This window comes from Camelus bactrianus, chromosome 22 (assembly GCF_048773025.1).
Source record: "Camelus bactrianus isolate YW-2024 breed Bactrian camel chromosome 22, ASM4877302v1, whole genome shotgun sequence".
Taxonomy (NCBI): domain Eukaryota; kingdom Metazoa; phylum Chordata; class Mammalia; order Artiodactyla; family Camelidae; genus Camelus; species Camelus bactrianus.
Window position 1 is genome coordinate 24385240 of NC_133560.1, and position 21971 is coordinate 24407210.

A 21971-nucleotide genomic window follows, 5' to 3' on the forward strand; every position below is an offset into this window, starting at 1 on the left:
TGATATATCATATAGCAGAGGGAATTATAACCATTATCTTGTAATAATTAATGGAGTATAATCTGTAAATCTGTGAATCACTATGCTGTACACCTGAAACGAATATAATACTGTAAATCAACTATATCTAAACAAAACAAAAGAAAACAAAACCAACTAGGTCCCTCAGCAAGAAAGGCCTGATTTGAATGGTGGTCTGTCTTTGTTCCTTGCTAGGATGTATGTCTGACATTTTATCTAAACATATATGCCTCAGTTGACAGTGTTAAAATAACCAAAGAGAACAGTTTCATTGATCTAAGCAAGTTTATTTCAAACCTCATGAAATAGGCAGTTTCCACTCTTAAGAGTCCAGAGAAGTGCAGACCAAGGAGCAAGGCTGTGAGCTTTTGTAGAGGAAGGCATTCGGGGAATAAGGGAGGAGGATGTGGCTTCAGTTCACCAGCTGGGGCTGCACACCTGACCTTACACGGAACAAAGAAGTCATTACCGATTCTTGGCAGTTAGAGATCGGCTGGCTGGATACAATGTATTTCTGGTCAGGCAGAGCATTTATAGGAAAAGGAAAGTTATCTAAGTTTTGGTTTATTGATATGGTACCCCAGGCGGGAGCAGCTCCAAATGAGGCCTAGAAATTTATTTCCACAAAATAGATAATGAAAGTATTACAGAGTCTACTAAGGAGTGAATGCACTTGTATATTATAACTAAGCTACCGTATGGAAACACTTTAAGAATGTCAACTACACAGAAGGAAATGTTTAAATGTTTAGATAATAAGTGATGAAGGAAAGACAGCACTTGGTTTACTGCTGAGTGAGCACTGGCCCACTCAGCAGTAAACCAAGACATTCTGTCGAAGGGGAGAATGTCACAGACCTCCACCATCAGGCAATGCTGTTTGGTGACTGTGATGGATCATAACAAGATCAAGGCTATGTAGGTAACTGAATCACTATGCTGTACACCGGAAATTAACACACTGTAAACTGACTATATTGCAATTAACAAAGAAAAAAAAAACAAGATTAAGGAAACAAAGAAAAAAAACAAGATCATGCCTCTAAAAATGGTAAAATAGATCACAGTCCAAACAACAAAGATAACCAAATTCCAAATGATTATGATCACGAATCACAGAATTACATTTACCCCCTCACAGCAACCAACAGAGAGCAACGTCTTGCTTCATCAAATATCAAATCACCTCCCATCAGCCCAAATTCTCTAAGGAGTCCTTTTGCACACCCTCTTACTTATATGCCCACAGTCATTCATCACTTGTGGGCATGATTATTAACCAGTAAATACACCACTTCTATATGACTACAGGTGCGTCCTGGTGTTCTTTGGCAAGAGAGTACTGACAGAAACATGTGTGTGGCATTATGAGTGAATGAGAAGTTAGGTTAATCACAAAAATTGAAACTATAAAAGAATAAAAATTAAATTTGCCTGAGAATGAATTCCCCAAACTCACATTACATGCTAATATTGACTCAGAATGTATAACGATTAAGTGAAGAAAATCAGAGTGGACGTTAAAATCCATAATTGTAAAGGGATATTTTAATAAATGTTCCCAGTAAGTGAAAAATAAAGATACTAGTTTTTAGAACACCAGTCGTTTGAAAATGCAGCTAACAGAATATTTCTAAGAAACATCCACATAAGGTTTTGATGAAAAACTGCACATTGCTGTTGTTAATTTTTACAGTATGAGAAGTAAGTTTAATTATTCTTACAATTTTGAATTTTGTCCCAGGCTTTTATTTTTGCAGTTTATCTGCTTTTGTGTTTGAAGCATAAATACAGTTCTCTCTTCAAATGCAGATGTACTTATAAAATGTCTATCCTCAATGTTCTCAAATCCAACACTTACCTGTTTTCTGGTTGAAGTTCCCAAGGTGTGGATGATACCTGATCCGGTAACTTGAAACTATGGAAAATACCCCAAATGCACTTGGTTTATGGAAAAACAAAACCGAGACAATTTTAACAAAGAAGTGAAACCAGGGAGCAAATGTTATTTCATTTCCACATATTTCTGAATTTTCACAATAAGATTTGAGGTAAATAGGCCTTCAGTGTGACATTTCATGTTTTCTTGACTAGAAGTTAGATCATGTTTCATGTTTGCTGTCGCCGTAGGTGTCAGGGCCTTTACTGTCCTCCAGGGTCCTTGTGTTTTTCTCCCCTGCTGCATTTGGGTATCCTTGGAAACTCATTTGTAAGCGGAGTCTGTTTTAACCCACTGTTTTTCTACTGGAGCCTTGTTGATATGGTGGGAAGGTATGTAGATGGGATAATGTTCTTTTATGTCAGGATTAAACCTGTAATGTTTTGGTGGGATAGACTCCCCGGACTATGAACTTCAGAACAGATTCTTAGCGTTTATTCTTACAGCGCTTTGGTCAGGGAAGAAACCCCAAGGGTCAGGGAGCTGTCTGCTCCTTCCCCAGTCAGATAAGGCTCTGGCAAATCAGTTTCCTTTGAGGGAATGGCCTAAGTTACAGAGAACAGAATGCTTTGTTGTATATCAAAATGCTTCCCCCCAATTCCTGCATGAGGCGGTTTGCCAGTCTTCTCGGGAGAACCTGGTTGGACTCCTGCGAGAAAAATTCACAAATTTTGCAGGGGGCAGGTGGTCCTTAACTGCCTCCAGTTAGAGCTCAAGCTAGTTCATACCGTTTCCAGCAATTCATCTTTTATGTGTCCCAAGAGGATGCTGCTCCAGTGTCTTCTCAGTAAACAGCAATTCTCTATGTCCACCAATCTCTTATTTTTGGAGCACGGGCTTGCCATATAACCTCAAATAGCTCATGGATATATGAAGAGGTGTTGATTTTCAGTTTCTTCAGCATCTTTTTCTTGTTTTGAAGACGGGAATGTTGACTCCAGGGTCTTATTAGAACAGAAACCATCCATTCACTTGTGTTGCTCTGTATTTTTCCCCTGTGAGACGATAGCATTTTCACATATTGATTGTCCTCCTGGTGACCATGCGGGCGGTCTCAAAGTTTTCTTTTGTGACCACTGCATCCAAAAACATGATCACACTGAGATAGATGTCTGCATTTGGATGTCTTATCCTCATCGTCTCAAAATTCTCTGCATCAATAAAGACATTTTCCATGGGTTTATCAATGGATAAAATGGGGGCAGGATTAATATCCTACCGAAAATGTCACCACAAGCATCAAGGTAATAGAAACATGTTTGTTACTCAAAGGTACTCACTAAGGAGCGTAGGGCAAGGGTTAGTGGGTTGAAGTGGCTTGTGCAAAGGTTAATAGCTTGGCCCTTTGAGGTGTGTAGGGGTAGAGGCTGCAGGTCTTCAAGGTTTGACCCTCCTACCCACTGACAAAAATAACTAAAATAACCCAACCTAACTTTACCCATTGTGGGCCAGGCAGGGTGAGCAGGCATCTGAAGCCGATTAAGGGTCAAATATCAAAAATGAGGTCAATGTCTTAATTAAAGTTCACTCTTAGGTTTGTTGACTGAATGATGCCACATCTCATTTGAATGACTTTGAATCTGAATATTAGTTAAAAAGCCACATGTAAAGCACAAGTACGTATTATAATTAGGATGATGAAGCTTCAAAAACACGTTTGAATCCAGTCCATCCCGGGGGGTTGGAGAGATCCAGGAACGTGTAAGTATGATTCTGGAACTATGTTCAAATATTTTCATGATGCTATTGTCTAATTTGTTGTCTCACTTCCTGTGCTGTCGGCGGCACCTTGCCAGCGTAGCCTGCCCACATGGTGCACGCAGACCTTTTAGGAGAACAGAATTCTCTCTGGCTAATAAATAGTCCAAAGCTAAGTGGTCATCAGCTACCATGGCTGCCAGAGGGCTGTCCTTCATGGAAAACACCTCAAATATTAGCTCTCTGCTACATGTATTTTGGACATTTCATGATTGGCATTAATAATGTTTGACATCATGTGTGCGCAGGTCCGTACCAGTGACTCCTGTGACAGCAAGCACGTTGAGTGCAAATGGAGAGAAAACAGCACACTTGTGTTGGACAGGCTGGAGTTTTGAAGGAGGGCGCCCAAAATGAAATGCTGACACGCAGGGCACACAGATACAGGTAATGTGGGGAGCGGGATCCGAGTGTACTACTACAGTACACCAGAGACCAGCAGCAGTGACCATTCTGACAGAAGTGTCTAGTATAGAATGGCCTCTACCTGACTTACAAGGTGCCAGTAAGACTTAATGATCTGGACGAAGTCACTGGCCCGAGAGACTGGGGATTGAATCTAACTAAAGCCTCAAAGAGCAGAAAGACCTATTTAGAAGAGAGCAAGGTTTGTCTAGGTAAGCCATCAGGCCATCCTCCGAGGGGGTAGCTGGGGGTCAGAAGAGAGGTACAAAGCCGCACTGGATACCTTTTTTAAGAGCCCAGTGCTTTGTACTTTGAAAAGAGTTGATACTGTCAATATTTTCTAGAGTGTTTTGGTGAGTCCTTGCATTTTGACTTCAGCAGGGTTATTTATAACAGAATGAGTAATTTGTCTGTATGAGTAACTTAAATGGTCCCCTCATAGCATGTAGTCCAGCAGAGGGGGTGCCAGCTGTAGGGACCACTTCCTCAGCCTGGACAGTAGGCACATAGTATATTAGCAGTGGTGACTTTTCATACATCAGGTGCATTGGTCAGTCATAAATTAGCTATGGAAGAGGGAAGTTCCCTGAATTTTGCCTAAACTTTACGCTAGAAACCTCTAAATGGTTATATATTACGTGAGCTCACAGGGCCAAGATTTATACCGTCAGATCTCAGGTATAGATACATCTCAGAAATTCCGGTCGACTGACCACCCTGAACAATGAAATGAGCCTCTGCAGATTGAGGTAATATGTCTACAGTAAGGAGTGACCTTGATTTGTACTTGAGTATTTGAGGCAAGATATTCCCAGAGTTCTTTTTGCTAAAAAGGGCGACCTTGGGTAAGTTGTTGCTATTGGATGAATGAGACAACTAGGTCATTGTCAATGGCCAAAGATCTGTAACAGTGTGCAGATGAGTCTGATTCCTGGCCAGGGAATTCTCTAGTGCTAGCACAATGGCCTGGAATTTGACTAATCCATATTAGTCAAATTGGGTCCAGTTTTTGATCAGAGCTGCCTGTTTGATCTAAAGACAGAACACAGTTGGGGGAGGGTATAGCTCAGTGGCAGAGTGCATGCTTGGGTTCAATCCCCTGTACTTCCATTAAATAACAACAACAACAACAATAGTAAGAAATAAATAAACCTAATTTACCCACCTCAAATAATTAAAGTGGTAAGAAAAAAAGCCCCAGAACAAACAAAAATAAAGACAGAACACAGCATCTCTGACATGGACTCCATCAGATTCAGTTGCAGCACAATGTCCGTAAAAATGTGAACTCCCTGGTAACTCATGTGCTGACTCTTGAGTGATTCCCAAAGTGGCCAATATGTCTAGAAAGATGACCTCTTCCAGAACGGGATGCATCAGTCAGCGAACAGGGGAGCACACATCCTCCTCAGGTGGGCCATGCTGGAGGAGCCATTCTTGGCTCTGTTCTGTAAGTACCGATTTATGCTCAGTGAAGAGGCTTCTGGTTAGGAAGCCTGAGGGGTCCTGCATTCATGACCCAAGGACAAATGAAAAGCTGACTTTGGAGGATCAACTCCATTTACAAAAGGCTGTCAGTTGCTAATTGTGGCTTCTCTAATTGTGTGCAGCAGGGGCTTAAATCCACCGTTGGTGGTTGAAAAACTCTAGGATAATTAACAGGAGGCTGCCAAAGCCTATTTATAGCAAAGGCATGTGGGGAGGGAGACATGAATGAACCGGCTGTCAGTGAGAAAAGTACTAGAGCTATTTGTTTCCCGATCAAAAGTGTGTGAATAAGCTCATCTCAGTATTCATTTCTGAGAGTAATTACTGGAAACCCACAGTCCAGTGATACACTTTCAGAAAGAGGCTCGATAAACACAACATATTTACAACGTTCATAATGACTCTTTCCTGCTGGAAGTTTTCTGGAACACTACACATAGATTAATTTCCATCAAGCTTTCTCATGTTACTTACATTTACATTTTTTTCCAGTGGGAGTTTTCACATGTAAAGATGTGGGCCCACTGAAGTCTTCCCCGGGCTGCTTAACCCAGGAGGTTTTATTCAGTGAGTCCTTTCATCCGTCTGGAACTGGGATGACTGAAGGTTTTCTGACATTCTTTACATTCACATGGTGTCTCTGCCGTGGGCGGACTCACGTGTCTTCAAATGGTTGTGTGACAAGTGAAAGCTTTCCCACATTCCTTCCACTGTGGTTTTTTTTCATGTCTTCAGAAAAAACTCTGATAACACCTGAAGGCTTTTCCACATCCCTTACAGTTACAGGCTTTCTCTTCAGCACGAGTTCTTTGCCGTGTTTCTAAGGAAGTGCAGCCTGGGCGGGATTTACTGCGTTGCTGCCATCTGTAAGGTTTCTCTTCTATGTGAGTCCTTTCACGTGTTTGCAAACTTAGAGCACATCCAAGGACTTTCCTACACTGTTTACACGGACAGGCTTTCTCTCCAGTGTGGCTTCCTTCATGTTTTCAAAGTGAAGTTGATTTACTATTAAAGGCTTTTCCATATACTTTATTCACAGAATTCCTTCTCAGTGTGAACTCTTCTGTGTTTTTGGAAGGAAGTGTAATACCTGAAGGCCCGACCACACCAATCACACTCACAGGGCTTCTCGCCGGTGTGCAGTCTCACGTGAACTTTTAAAGTCTGGTGATGGGGCAGGGCCTTCCCACACTCCTTGCATTCATAGGGTTTCTCTCCGGTGTGAGTTCTTCCATGGGACTGTAAGGAACTGCAATAACTGAAGGCTTTGCCGCAGTGTGTACACTCATAGGGCTTCTCGCCGGTGTGCAGTCTCATGTGAATTTTTAAGGTTTGGTGATGGGAGAGGGCCTTCCCACATTCCTTGCATTCATAGGGTTCCTCTCCAGTGTGAGTTCTCCTGTGTGACTGTAAGGAATTGTAATAACTGAAGGCTTTACCACACTGTGTACATTTGTAGGGTTTCTCTCCGGTGTGAATCCTCTGATGTATCTGAAAGGAGCTAGGAGAGATGAAGGCTCTCACACATTCCTTACATTTATAAGGTCCATCTCCAGTGTGGGTGATCGTGTGCGCTCGGAGGTTTGAGATCCCTCTAAAGGCTTTCCCACACTCCTTACATTCATAAGGCTTTTCCCCAGTGTGAATTCTTCCATGTTTTCGAAAAGAACTGGGACAACTGAAGGCTTTGCTGCACTGCTTGCATTTATAGGGTTTCTCCCCTGTGTGAGTCCTTCCATGTCTTTGAAAAGTGTGATAATCCCTAAGGGATCTCCCACACTGTTTACACTGATAGGGTTTCTCTCCGCTGTGAGTGGCTGCGTGTGTTCGCAGTGAAGAGGAGCAGTGAAAGGCTTTCCCGCACTCCTGACACGTACCCGGGGCTCATCCCACGTGCGTTCTCACGTGCCTTCGAAAGGCTGTGCTCCACCTGAAGGCGTCCCCGCATTCCTCACACTCATAGGGCTTCTCTCCCGTGTGGATCCTCTCGTGTGCCCGAAAGGATGCGCGACAATAGAATGCTTTCCCCCACATGCCTTACATTTATATTTTTTCTCTCTATTGTGATTTTTCTCATGTGCCTCGCAAAACTGGTGACACCTAAAGGCTTTGCCACAGTCCTTACATTTGTACAGCTTCTCTCCACAGTCCTCATACTCACATGGTTTACGCTCAGGGTGACATCTCACATGTCTGTTAAGGGATGAATGACAGGGAAAGACTTTGCCATGTGCGCTGCATTCACGTGGTTTCACTCTGGTAGTTTTCTTCTCCAGACTGACGTTTGGAATAAGGCTGAAGTTTCCTCCACACTGACTGCCCTCTACTTTCACAGTCTCTCTCTGCCACATGACTTCTGTCAAAAAAAATTAAAAAAGGAGTACATTATTAATGAGCTCTTCCTTAACAAGCTTATATTTCATAAATGTATTTCAAGTACATTTTTATCCTTATAGCAACAGTGTAGGTTTCCTGCCTTGTCTGAGTGGTTTCAAGTTGAAAATAAGAATGAGCTGCAAGATATATCAAAACGGTGATATTCACACACAGTTTATTAACAGTGGTAAAGTATTTTACAAATACTGAACATCTACATCACATAAGAAGCTAATTTTGGTGAAGATTTTCTAAGAATAACTAAACTTAGAGCATGCATGATTTCTTTTATTTCCTTCTGTTAAAATTGCATAACATAAAGGGCTACTCACATGAGCCACTACTTTATATTGTGGGTGTGACTCACCTTAGCTTTCTCCCCTGGTTTTTGTACTGATCTTCAATATCATGATCTTCCGATTTCCTCCCTAAATTATCGACCGAGAAAAATCAGTGCAAAACATTAGAAGTTATAGAAAAATTATTAGGTTCGAAGTCCATTGTTGGCTGTGACCTTGCCTAGTTTATTTACCAGCGTCCTGCATTTCCACATTTGACATCTTGGAACAGTGTTAATGAGCAAGAAACACTCGTTCTCTAATTGACAAAGTGAAGGAAGGGGCCATCCCTACCTACTAAGGCCAGGTTCCTCAAGGTTTCCTGCATCACATCTCTGTAGAGTTTCTTCTGTGAAGGATCCAGTAAAGCCCACTCCTCCAGGGTGAAGTTCACAGCCACATCCTCAATGGCCACTGAGTCCTAAAACATCCCAAATATGTGTAGAGTAGGATGTGTGAGACTGACAGGATTGGACATCTTGACTCCATTGAGAGGAAGGTTATGTATGATTCTGTCTTCTCCAAACCTTTATTCTACGATTTGATGGTCAGAAACTCTCTGTCCACACTTACTTCCTCATAAGCTTAACAGTATCATGAACACAGAGAAATTATTTACACACTTTTATTGTGATCTCACTACATTTTATTTATCTCTAATTGCAAGGTCCAAAACATGTTGGAAAATGACAGAAATGCTACAAATATGAAATAAATATTATCATTTTAAGATCATGGATTCCTTGTGAGGAAAGCTCTTCCTTCTCCCTTCTTATCGCCCAGCATTACAGCACTCGGTGAGGCAGAGGGTCAAATCTGCGTGAGGTTTTACTAAATAAAAACAGAGTGAAGAACTAAAAGTTTGTACTGCTGTCCCTGTCACCAAACATGAGAGTCCAGGACACCTGTAGAAATCCAGCTTGTAATAAGGTCCAGCCGGCTACTTCGTCCCCAGAGTAGGCCAGGCCTTTAGAAGCAGGTGATGCGGCGCGTAGAACGAGAATGTCCTTGTCAGGAAGTTTTGCTTTTAACTTGTGTAATGTTTATCACACACGCAGTTTTCCCTTTCTCTCTCTGTCTGATTTGATGGGCTAGGAAGTTACCTGGAACTTCGAGTTCAGACACTAGGAAGAAGGCATCACAGCTTAGACCACGAAGCCCTATACTCGTGTGCCTTGGGGAGAGGAACACACAGGCACACAAAGTGTGATAAGATGCCAGAATAGCTCTTTACGGGGAAGCAGAACACTGTGCCCCAGGCCTTGCTGACCTTGCCAAACAGGTTAAGAGCTGCAGATGGCAAGTGTGCTCACTGAAAATCACAGTGGATTAGTGGCTAATTTGCCCATAAAATATATGAAGGATTCAGCAGTGCTTTCCTCCACATGACCCTAAACCCTCCATTTTCAAACTGCAGGAGGAAGTGTTTCCCCACCGGCCATTCCAGAGGGTGTTCTCCCAGTTTCTCTAATCCCAAAACTTCCATGTGGTCTACGGAAGCATGATGGCTTGACCACCGAATGCACAAATCCCTCAGCTGGTGACACCACACACTGCGAGTAGTGTATGGAAGGGTTTACTTCCATAATTGAGGTCTCTGGGGGGAAAGTTTGGCATATTTCTCCAGCGGTCATGAAATGGCTTGAGAGAGAAAGGAGAGGTACCTGGACTTTAAAAAAAAAAAAAAAAGGTTAGAGGGTAGGTTTGGGTGAAGGTTCACACGCTAGAACAGGATCTTCTGAGGCCTGAATGTCTTGTGATTGCCAAAGGAAGGAGCACCAAGGCACTTTTATCACTCTTTTGACTTGAGGGTCAAAGGGGAATGAGGGGGAATGAGACTTTAAAGCTGTCAGCAGTCAAGCATCAAAAACTGGAGTCAGAGAACTCTAGTTTCTGGTCTGGTAGTTAAGGAACTTGGATCATTCCTAACCTCATCATTCCTAACCTCACAGAAAAAAGTGAAAACGTGAGAAATCAACAACTCTTCTTAGACCATCAAAGCACTGAAGTTACAGGAAAAGCACTGTTTCCAAAACTGAGAAAGAGATGGCATTTAAAAATATATCCTAAATAATCTGTTTTTTTCCTCCTATTTTTAAAACACCCTTACACTGTGATATGGTTCCTGTACAGTAAACTACACGTATTTTAGATGTGCAATGTGATGAATTTTGATAGGTGTCGACACCCATGAAACCACTACCACAATCAAGAGCGAACATTGCCATCGCTCCCCAAGGGGTGCACATTGCAAACTCCCAATTTATCCCTTCCCACCCCCTTTACCCACGGTAACCATAAATTTGTTCTTATGTCTTTGAGTCTGTTTCTGATTTGTAGATGAGTTCATTTGTGTCCTTTTTTTTTTTTTAAGATTCCACATATAAGCGATGTCATATGTCATTTTTCTTTCTCTTTCTGGCTTACTTCACTCAGAATGATTATCCAGGTCCATCCATAATGCTACAAATGGCATTTAAAAATTTTTTATGGCTGAGTAGTATTCCATTATATATATGGTGTGTGTGTGTGTGTGTGTGTGTGTGTGTGTGTATCTATATATACTGATAACTGACTGAAACAGGACACCTTTCATTTAACTGAACAGAGCGATCTGAGAGGCTGTCACCCCGGCTTGAGTCCTCCCACCAAATAAAACATAACTCTCAACTTCTAGGCTGCACATTTATTTCAGTCGACATCCCCCATAACTCAGAGGGCCAGGATCTTAGCTGCAGCAGAGGCAGGGGCTGCAGCAGAGGCAGGGGCTGCAGCAGCAGAGGGACTTACAGCTCCTGGGGAGCTTTCAGTATTAGGAGAGTGGGCTCAGCCTGCCACCTAAGGGCTGCCTTTACCCTCTCTTTTTCTCTCTGAAATAACTGTTCTTTATGGAGGGAGAGACCATCTGCTCTTTATGGAGTGGCTCATCTCATCCACAGGGTATAATCATCCTCATACCCCTGAAGATCCTCCCCCCGCAAGGTCTGGGTGAATCCAGCCTCAGTCACACCTTCATTCTAAACACACAGACAGATTCCATCCAGACATGGACCCAGGACCACTGGGAGGAGGGCCCCCTTCTCACACGCCTGCTCCTAAAGGACAAGGAATGACCTAAACTGCCAGCTCTGGGTCCTCCATATACAGAACCCAGGCTCGGAGGGGTCAACAACGCAACTCAGGGCAGCACAGCACACAGGAAACGCAGCCCAGCAGCAGCAGCAGCTGCTCACAGAGCAAGAGCCTCCGGGCTTTATCAGCCTGGCCAGGTAAGAAGAACTAGGGGGAAAGGGAGGGGCGAGGCTTAACTTTCAGCAGTGAGACATCAAACATGTGGATCCTGTCTACTCATTACAAGAACAAACCCACGTAAGAAAAATATGCTTTTGCAAGGCTTGTTTTTATATAAAGAAACATAGGATGATCAAGAAGTAATCAAAACTAGTTATCTGACCATAAGTGCTGGAGAGGGTGTGGAGAAAAGGGAACCCTCCTACACTGCTGGTGGGAATGTAAATTGATGCAGTCACTATGGAGAGCAATATGGAGGTTCCTTTAAAAACTAAAAATAGTTACCATGTGATCCAGCAATCCCACTCCTGGGCATATATCCCGAAAAGACAAAGGCTCTAATTTGGATAGATACATGTACCCAATGTTCACAGCAGCACTATTTACAACAGCCAACACACGGAAGCAACCTAAGTGTCCATCAACAGATGACTGGTTAAAGATGTAGTATATATGTATATAATGGAATACTACTCAGCCATAAAAAAGAATGAAATAATGCCATTTGCAGCAACATGGATGGACCTAGAGATTATCATACTAAGTAAAGCCAGCAGAGAAAGAAAAATGACATATGATACCGCTTATATGTGGAATCTTAAAAAAAGGACACAAATGAACTTATCTACAAAACAGAAACAGACTCACAGACAGAGAACAAACTTATGGTTACCAGAAGGTAAAGGAGGTGGGAAGAGATAAATCAGGAATTCAAAAACTGCACCTCATGGGGAGTGATGGAAATGTTAGCCATCTTGATTGTGGTGGTGGTTTCATTGGTGTATACATCTATCAAAATCCATCACATTGCACCTCTGAAATAAAGGTATTAGAAAAAAAACTTATGGTTACCAGAGGGGAAACAGGGGGTGGATGGATAAATTGGGAGTTCAGGATTTGCAGATACTAACTACTATATATAAAATAGATAAGCAAAAAGGTCCTACTGTATAGCACAGGGAACTATATTCAATATCTTATAATAGCTTATAATAAAGATGAATATGAAAAGGAATATATATTTTAAAAAACTGGTTATTTGAGGGTGGACAGAGTAAGAGCTCAGGTGTGAAGGAAGGTATGTGGGTAGGGAATCTTAAGTTTCTCATCTTAAGAATATTTTAACCTTTCACATGCATTATTTATTTAAAACCAGGAGAGAAATTTATGTACATCATATTTTCCTATGCTTAATAATTATTTTAAATTAATCTTTGCTTTTAAAAATTAATTTTAACTTTCCTACATAGGAAATCACTCCAAGATTTAATCCTTTAAATGCTAACAGATATAAAACTGCACACTGTAAAAAATTTACAAAACTTTCTGACAAGAACATTATAGTTTGTCCCTCCATGACACGTCACAGGAAATGAGCAGCGTAATATAAAAATATTAGGGTTTGCAATTAAACCCTGAAATAGACTAGGAATTTAAAAGACGCATAGAAGCTTTGAAGTGTTTTCTTCATATCAACAAAAATATAAATTCAATGGCTTTTTCCTCACATAATTTAAAATAAGAATCATTTGCTTTAGGAACAGTACAGCCTTTTAAATGCCAAAGTTCTCTATGGGCAGGAGGGCATTATGCTAAGTGAAATAAATCAGACAGAGAAAGACAAATATTGTATGATACCACTTCTATGTGGAATCTAAGAAATACAACAAATTAGTGAATATAACAAAAAAAATAAAAAGTGGACTCACAGATACAGAGAAGCAACTAGTAGTTACCAGTGGGGAAGGGGGAGGGAGGGGCAATGTAGGGGTCGGGAGTGTGAGGGACAAACTACTGGGTGTAAGATGGGCTATAAGGATGTATTGTACAACACGGAGAATAGAGCCAATGTTTTGTAATAACTGTAAATGGAATGTAACTTTTAAAAATTATATAAAAATACGTAAGTAAAAGTTTAAAAAATTTAATGGAAAAAGCACCTGAGCACTTAAACACATCCATCTCATACTGAGGTTCTTTTGCCTACATGGAACAAAATTCTAGTTGGTTCCACAATTTTCTTGCTTTACTCACACTTATCTCTCAATCAACTTACATATTAGAAACCCCAAAGTGAATAGAAACTAGAATCAAAGGATTGCAATCTTCAGTTGAGAAAGGAATCCAAAGAAAGAAACACAAATACTGGAATCAAAACAGATCAGCAGCCTACTTGCTACAGTTCAGAAGAAAACCCCGCTTCCAGAAAGATAACCAAATTCCCAGACTTGGGTTCTAAGCACTCCTGGTGGGATACCACCCCTAGAGTGGGCTAGTGGCTGGAGAAGGAGGGTGGGCACACGTGAGGAGCCACAGGGATGAACTCTGGGAGCTCCACCCGCCCTCCCCTGTCCTGTAAGCATGGAAGCTCTGCCTCCACTAGACTTTAGTCTCACAAGTGAGGAAACTGTCAGCCTGATTCAGTTTCAGGTTCTGACCCAAATTCATAAACCCTTTGTCCACGAGCCAGAACAAGTAATCGTGACAGACTCTTTCAGTGTGCACAGATTGTACCGAGTGCACCTACACTGTGGATGCAAAACTCAAACATAACGTCCAGAGCTGTCTAGGCCTAAGGAACCACAACTACTACCTTAGAAAGGGAATCACCTCCCCATTCACCCCTCTCTCCCTCCCAGCCCCATCCCCGCAAGTGCATGTGTGTCCCCAGTTTCCAGGGCTCCATAGCTTCTCTCAGCTTCAAGGCTCCTTCCGTGGTGGGTGTGAGCAGGGAGGACACCGAAGGGGAAGGCTCCCCTGGAAGAACACCTGGGTCTGTGAGTACTTCTCTTTACAGTTTCAAGGGGGCCTTTGCATGAATCACTGACTCCAGGCCTCTGCTCTGCACTGGAGTTGCACTGGAACAGGGTTGATGTTTTAACTTACACAAACCTGGTGTTTGAGCAATCCAGTAAAATAACTGAAATCCACTGTCTATAAAGGAGGTATGAAAACTGTAAGTCATTGTGACTAGTTCAAAACCTTCAAATATCTACTATTTTCAGAAAAAAAGATGTAAGAAACTGGTTTGCAAATAATTAATCACACTTGACCATTTGGTTTGCAAGTTGAAGCAGACACTGCATGATCTGTGAATTTCACTTGAAATCACCCCAAAGCAAGGAATATTCCTCAGAGACTTATGACACACACTTAGGGAAAGAAAAAAAGCAAAGCAAGAATTTTCTTTTAATGGAATATAATCCTGGAATTTTTCCCCCCTGAAATTCGCCACTTTTGGCTCTTTGGAAATATTTTATAGTCTTTGAAGCTGTATTGATTTTACATTTTACTGTTTTCGAAAAAATAGGCATTTAAACACGTGAATAAAGCTTTTAAAGGTGACAATCCCAGGGAGGGCAAACGCTGACAGGACACATCACCCAGGAAAGTTTAAAGAGGAACCTCCACCTATAGGAAGTCTGTGCCCAGGTGTTTCTGGGAGGAGAGACACAAGGATTTCCTGCAACACAGTTCCAGGCGGTTATTCCCTGCATTCTCTCATGGAAAATATCCATGGATAAAAATGAAATTTTAGAGCCATCCAGAGCTCTGAGAGAAAATGATAAACAGTTAAAATACTGGGTCCGTCTGAAATGCACCGCGGAGGATAAATAGTTGATAACGATGCCGTGAATCAGGAAGGGAAAGTTGGCTCTGGGAACGTGGGGTGGGATCTGCGCATTTAGGGATTTATTGCCAGCCCTAGAAAGAGCTAGGCTGAGAGGACAGAGTCGTGGATTTGAGTCTGCTACTCAAATAACAGGAAAACTCAAAAAACAGATGCCCCATGGAAGATAGTAGGGACTGGGGACCCCAAAGGCCACAGCTGCTCCCACGCACGAACCTCGAAGTCCGAGTCACGACTGTTTCCCGATGACGCTCCCAGTGGTCACCGCACAACCTGGGGCGGACGCGGGGCTGGGGGCGCAGAGCTGACCAGAAGCGCCGGGGCCGAAGTCACCAGGCGCAGAGACGGGACAGGACGCCAGGGGTCCCGGCTGCCGGCGCCGCCCCAACGCTGCGGGCCGGAGGGGACTGAGGTCCGAGCGGCGCCCCCCGCGCACCCGGGCCCGCAGCCGATTCGGGTAGATTCCAACCAACCGCCTCCTCCCCTCCTCTCCGTCTTCGCACCCCGGAAATACACACTCACCATTTCTGGGTTTCCTGGGTCTCCCTGAATTACCTCTGTCCCTACGACTCCCACGACCAGCGCGGGTCACAGCGCCACAAGGCTGAAGCAGCGCCTCCAGCGCAGTTTAACGGTAGAAAACCGGCTCGTTAGCCCGGCCTAACGGAGTAAGAACGTCCACGCCGGGGCGGTGCGTCGCCCCACCCACTTGCCCAAGCGGCGTCCCTGATTGTACAGTTAGCAGGGCCGCCTTAGTGCTTAAGTGACAGCTAGGCGGGAGGACGCGTAGCTCCTGGAAACCAACTTCCGTCAGGAGGGGGAGCCTGACACAGCCTGACACGTTTGCGATGAAACAGAACTTTATCCAGGCCTGGGGCTACCCACCTTGTATTTGCTCAGCTCTTTGTGAGCCCATGAACACAGGGAATTTCTGATTGCGTTTCCAAGTGGAGCAAGAAAGAACATGAGGGTCGCCCAGGGAGGTGTATGATCAGGCCACCCAAGACGGCTGTTCTCTTGCTCTCTGTGCATCCAGGGCCCTACCAGTCCCTGCTTCATCTATACCCTACTCACATGACTGACCCGCTCTCTTAATCACAGAGCCCAATCAGTAAACTTGCCCTGGCTAGTGTTTGTTCTAATCTCTAGATCAGAATGTCTCCACTGCCAGTTTATCCAAGGGGCGGTGAGGGGTGTGCTCCTCTGCTGGTTTCCCTGGTAACTGAGTAGCCAACCTGAGGTCAATTTCCTTTATAATTGGTAACCTCCCCCCAGCATTGACTGCTGCCTTGTCCTGCCAGCCATCTGCTGCCCACAGTAGGGTGTAGCTCCAGGACCTTTTTGCTTCGGACAAGCAAGCTCCTCTCTCCATTAAACCACTGATGTCTGTCACTGATTCCTGTCTTTCTCTGGTCTTGAGGCTGGGCAATTACAAGGCTTGCAAATCTGCAGGGTGCAGCCCAACACCAGGCCACACTGGAATAAGAGGGTCTATGTCCTCTAGGGGTCAAGGGTTTGGTGTAAAGCTGGGAGGCCACGCGTGGAACTGTGACTCCCTTTCTTTTAGAAACACAGAAATTAAAATGTGACCTCACCATCTGTAATGGAGTCTGGCTCTGTTTTAATCTTTGATACTTGACAGCGTTGAGCCTTCCAACCACCCCTGCTCCAACCTTGCTCATTTATACTTAAGAGAAAGGATCCTAAGCCCTTGGCTCTGGTGGGAAGTTTGAACCCTACAGCCCTCAGCTGGGCTCAAGGACTCTTTTCAGTCTAACCACAGGATGTGAGACATGTTCATTAAATTCTCCGGTGTACATTTTATATTGGAAGGAAATTTATTTTCAATCAGTTTTTGCCTTTGTCCCTAGAGAATTGTGAAATGTAAACAGCTATATATCTAAGACAACTGATTCCTGTTTTCACTAATTAAGAAAACTAAATCATTACATAAACTTGGGATGTACCTGGAACCTCTTTCCATCACACTCCTCCCAGATTTGTTGAGGTATAACTGATTAATAAAATCGTCTATATTTAAAGATTACAATGTGATTTGATATACAAATACTATATTGTATACCTGAAATTTGCTAAAACAGTGGATTAAGAGTTCTCACCTCCCCTCCTCATCCCAACACACACACACACACAATGTGAGCTGATGGATGTGTTAACCTGGAAACTCTAATATGCCTAAGAGACTGGATTGCAAAACTCCTGGGTTCAACTCCCAGTACCTCCATTAAAATAAATAAATTTTTAAAAGGGAGTTAAAAAAAAAAAGCAAGCAAGCTTTAAGTAGGCATTAAGATACCCCACGCAGGCTGTAAACTAGGGTTGAAAGAGAGGTACATGGGCTGGGGAGTACAGGGAGGTGGCAGCCCTTGGCATCAGTCTCTCTGACCTGATTGCTGGCAAGCCAGCATGTGCCAGCCCCTCTACCCAGCCCAGCAAGCAGGGGGGCTTTACAGGGTGAAGACGTGCCTGTGCTGACCCTCCCTCACTCACAGATCCCTCCTAGGGGTGCCGGTCCTGTCCCATGTCCATATTTTGTCCCCTTCCTACTTGGTTATGTGGGGACCTTTTTGAAGCTTTGGTTGTATAAGAGATCTGCCAGTTTCCAGTTGCTAATTGTTCCACATGTAGATGTATTTTTAATATGTTTGTGGGGGGAGGTGAGTTTCACATCCTCCTACTCTGCCTTTTGATCCACCTTCCAATCCATGTTTTTATTTTTGCAGTTAATCTGATTTGTACAGTGTTTGAAACACCAAGAAACGTATTTCCCCTTCAAATGTGCATGTACATATAAAGATATCTGTCCTTAATGCTCTGAAGTCCAACACTTACCTGTTTTCTGCTCAAAATTCCCAAGGTTGGCTAATACTTGATGAGGGACCGTGAGACTACGGAAAATACCCAAAATGCTTGCTTATGGAAAAATTAAAACAAAACAATAATTTTAACCAAGTGAAACCAGGAAGCACATGTGTTCTATAAATTCCAATTATTTATGTATTTTCACAGTAAGATCTGAGGTAAATAGGCCCTCAGTGTAACGTTTCATGTTTCCCTGACTAGGAATTAGTTTAATATTTGCTGTAGTGGTGAGTGCCAAGGGCTTCAACATCCTCCAGGGTTCTTGTTATCTCCCTGCTGTGTTTGGATATCCCTTGAAATTCATTTGAAAATAGAGTCTGTGCCCTATATCTGCTTTATTTCACTGGTTTTATACTGGAGCCCTGTTCACACAGTGGTCAGGTGTGTGGTGGGAAAATGTTCTGTTATGTGATTAAACCTGTTAAATGTTTTCATGGGACAAAATCCCTGGACTACGCACGTCAGAAGAGGCTCCTGGCTTTTAGTCCTCACTTTCTGTCACAGAAAAAACTCGAAGGGTCAGGGAGTTGTCCGACTGCTCCTTCCCCAGTCTGATAAGGCTGTGGCAAACTAGTTTTCCTTGAGGGATGGCCTAATTTACAGGAAAAAGAATGCTTTCTATGTATCTGTCAAAATGTTTTTCCCCCATTTCCTGCAATGAGCTGTATGCTACGTGTATTTTAAGTGTTTTGGACATTTCATGATTGGCATTGATGATGTATTTGTGGAAAGAGATCATGTGTGCACAGGTAAGTACCAGGGACTCCCATGACAATCAGCATGTGAGTGCAAATGAGGAAAACAGCAATTTGTGCTGGGTAAGCTGGAGGGCTTTGATGGAGTCCCAAAATCAAATATGACACTCAGGGTACACAGACTACAGGTGATGTCAGGAGGGGGGCCTGGGTACACTACTACAATAAAACAAAGACCTGCAGGAGTGACCACTCTAACAGAAACACCTAGTATGGGAAGGTTCTACTTGTAATCCAGTGCCAGTAGTCCTGGTGAACAGGACAAAGAAATAGGCCACAGAGACTGGTGACTGAATCTAATTAATGCTCCAACTGCAGGAAGACTTATCTACAGGGAAGCAAGGTATTAGCCGTTGGGCCATCTGTGAGGCTTGTAACGTGAGCTCATCACGAGAGGTCCTCTGAATGCCGTTTTCAAGAACCCAGTGTGGGGTGTTCCCAGAATCCAGGTGATAATATCAGTAATTTCTAATGTGTCTTCCTTGCATTTTGGTGGTGGTGAAAGAATAAGATGCAGCCAACAGAGGGACTGAGGGGCCCTATAAAGTCTATTTGCCAATAGCTGTAGGGGCCCCTCCTTGGTCTGAAAAGTAAGTCCATCGACTATATTACCAGTGTGTTTTTTTAATCTCTGGCGCACTGGTCAGACACTCAATTAGCTGTGACAGAGGAGAGAAGTCCCTTGAATTTTGCCTAACATTTAGATTAGACGCCAATAAATGGTTATGGATTACATGCACTCACAGGTCAGATTTAACACCATTACCTCTCAGGCACAAGAATGTGGTCAGAAAACCAAGTAAATTTATTGCCCTCAGCAGGGAAATGAAACCACTCCAATACATAAGGTACGACTACTGAAAAAAAAAAAAAAACAAAAAAAACAGAAAGAATGAAAAAAAGGAGGGGAAAAAAAGGAAAAGACTGAATTTCACTTGCTGATTTAAACTTTAAAACTCTCACTGTTGTTTTCCATTTTTCCACAACATATGCTGAAAGTTTAAGCATATGGAAACGAAACCTGTGAACAGCAAAACAGGCTATGGATTATGGATCACTGAAACAAGAGAATCCCAGCTGCTCCTGCAACGAAGAGATACTGAAAATTGCCCATTTCTCCTTTTATACTCAATTAGTATATTACTCAAAATGATACGTCCTCTTTCTGCAGGTCACCTCAATTATACACTGAATGATTTCCTCTAAACAAGCATGTCTTTTTTTGGTGTTTCTATTGAGAACTACAGGGGAAACCTACTCATAGAACTAACTCAGGATGGGCTACAACACTGCAGATAAAGGTAACTCTTTCTCCAACCGGGAGGAACCCCATGCTTTAATGGGGGGTATACACTGTGTTAATCTGTACAGCAGTAAAATGAAAATGCCAAACAGTATAATATTTTGAATATTTATATAAAAATGAAAATCTTCTCAAATGATGTTAAATACAACCCTGACCCTAACCCAGACTAGACGGCGGAAATACGTGTGCCCAAATCAACAGGAAGTCTCCAGTCTCAGATAACAATGTCCAAACTCATGACCACACATTATACAAACAAAAATTCTAACAACCGTAAACATGAAAATAAACCATATCCATGTCTTTATCTTTATGGGGAATCTTTACTGTTAATCAAGGAAGGCAGGATGTTCTATGTCCCACCTTCTACTTCCACACTCAACCAGTTCCTGGAGAGTGTTTCATATACATAACGTGGCAGAAATAGAAGTGATTTATGACATCTTCGTTCACTGAGCCTCCTACCTGCATAGAAAAGCTATATACACACCTCTTTTATAGCGTCTCATTTTCTACTTTCCTTCAAAGCTCTTACTTCTATCTTACAAATCAAAGCTTTACCATTTGTTAACCATCTCTTTTTTTCCCACAAAAATATAGGCCTCAGGACTGCAAGAACTTGTTGGTCTTACGCCACTATAACCAAATCCTACGTGCCTTGATTTACGCTAAGTGGGGTGCGTTGATTCTAAAGTGCATGGCAATGAGGGATGTTGAAACTATCAAGAGTAGCGTCTCTGAGAAAGTCCGAGATAGTCTCTGAGAAGAGAAGACCTTATTGGAACAGTGGCCCTGCCTTTCTAGCCTTGCTAGGTTTGTGTTCTCTCACAATTTACCTAAACTCATGGCCTTAATTGAGTCATAAAGGAGGTATTAAAATTACCATGTAGTATACTAAGAAGTGGACATATGTTTTAACTGAGATACCGTATAGTAAATGGTGTGTAACACACTGCGGGAAATATATCAGTGTTTAGATAACAAGCAGGAAAGGCAAAAGTTGTTCCAGAGGCCCGGGAGCTGGCCTGCATTCACCGCAAGGCCCGGTCTCACCCTGCTGAAGAGACCAACTACACAGTGACTGTGATAAATCATGATGAGAAGAAGGGCATTTTGTAACCATGTCGCTAAAAATGATAAAAGTGACAATTACAAATTATAGAAATGACCACTATTCCCCTCTTCTTGCTAATTTGAGGGATGGGGCTTCTTATGAATTAAGTTTAGCTCTAAAACATTGTTTTTGCCTTCTAGAAAGGTTTATGATTACCAATGACAAAAAAAGTTTACCTCCTCATAGCACTCAACACACACAAAAAATCTTGGTACCTTGAACAGCAATCAAATCATCTAATGCAAGCCAAACCCTACGGAAGTCTCAGCCACCTAGTATGTTACACCCCACATTGTGTATACTTGTGGTCATTCTATCATTAGAATTCATTACACCCACCTCTTTGACTTCAGGTATGACCCTGAGGCTCACTGGCAGGATGGCACTGAAAAAAACCAGGATTTAAGTTTTTGGTATTAAGAATGGATAAGAAATCAGTTTCATGATAAAAATAACTATAAGAGAAGAAAAAAAAAATTTTCCTGAGGGAAAAAAACCCTGAACTTGTATGTCTATGGTAAAGTTGACTCATAATGTATGACGATTAGATGAAGAAAATTGCAAAGATCACTTCAAAATCTATAATTACAATGAGATATATTAATACATTCTCTCAGGAATGAAAACCTGTTCACATACTATGGCTTAGGAAATAGTTTATAAAAT

At 42.5% G+C, this 21971-nt stretch overlaps 3 protein-coding genes across 15 annotated transcripts in view; all 3 read right to left on the reverse strand.

Annotated features, from left to right (window-relative positions):
• Nucleotides 1-7788, reverse strand: part of LOC105068348 (uncharacterized) — a 41159-nt gene extending 33371 nt beyond the window's left edge. Inside the window, 1 exon segment of the mRNA XM_045516132.2 lies at nucleotides 7773-7788. The gene's annotated coding sequence lies outside the window, so the exon portion shown is untranslated.
• On the reverse strand, nucleotides 383-7645 carry LOC105068393 (uncharacterized). Its single transcript, XM_074350685.1, is given in 1 exon segment — nucleotides 383-7645. A coding segment is annotated over 1 exon segment (1005 nt). The 3' UTR covers nucleotides 383-6640.
• A 40-nt stretch (nucleotides 7789-7828) lies between the features above and the next one.
• The window catches only part of LOC105068394 (zinc finger protein 124), a 42913-nt gene continuing 28770 nt past the window's right edge, over nucleotides 7829-21971 (reverse strand). For 2 of the 13 annotated variants that reach the window (XM_074350683.1, XM_045516143.2), the window contains 4 exons: nucleotides 21645-21690; nucleotides 15770-19906; nucleotides 8355-8415; nucleotides 7890-7964 (listed from right to left, as the gene is read on the reverse strand). In XM_074350683.1, coding sequence (XP_074206784.1) covers nucleotides 19886-19906; nucleotides 21645-21690 — 67 coding nt within the window. In that variant the 3' untranslated portion in view covers nucleotides 7890-7964; nucleotides 8355-8415; nucleotides 15770-19885. The other 11 variants (XM_074350675.1, XM_045516138.2, XM_045516139.2 and 8 more) reach the window with 10 other exon arrangements.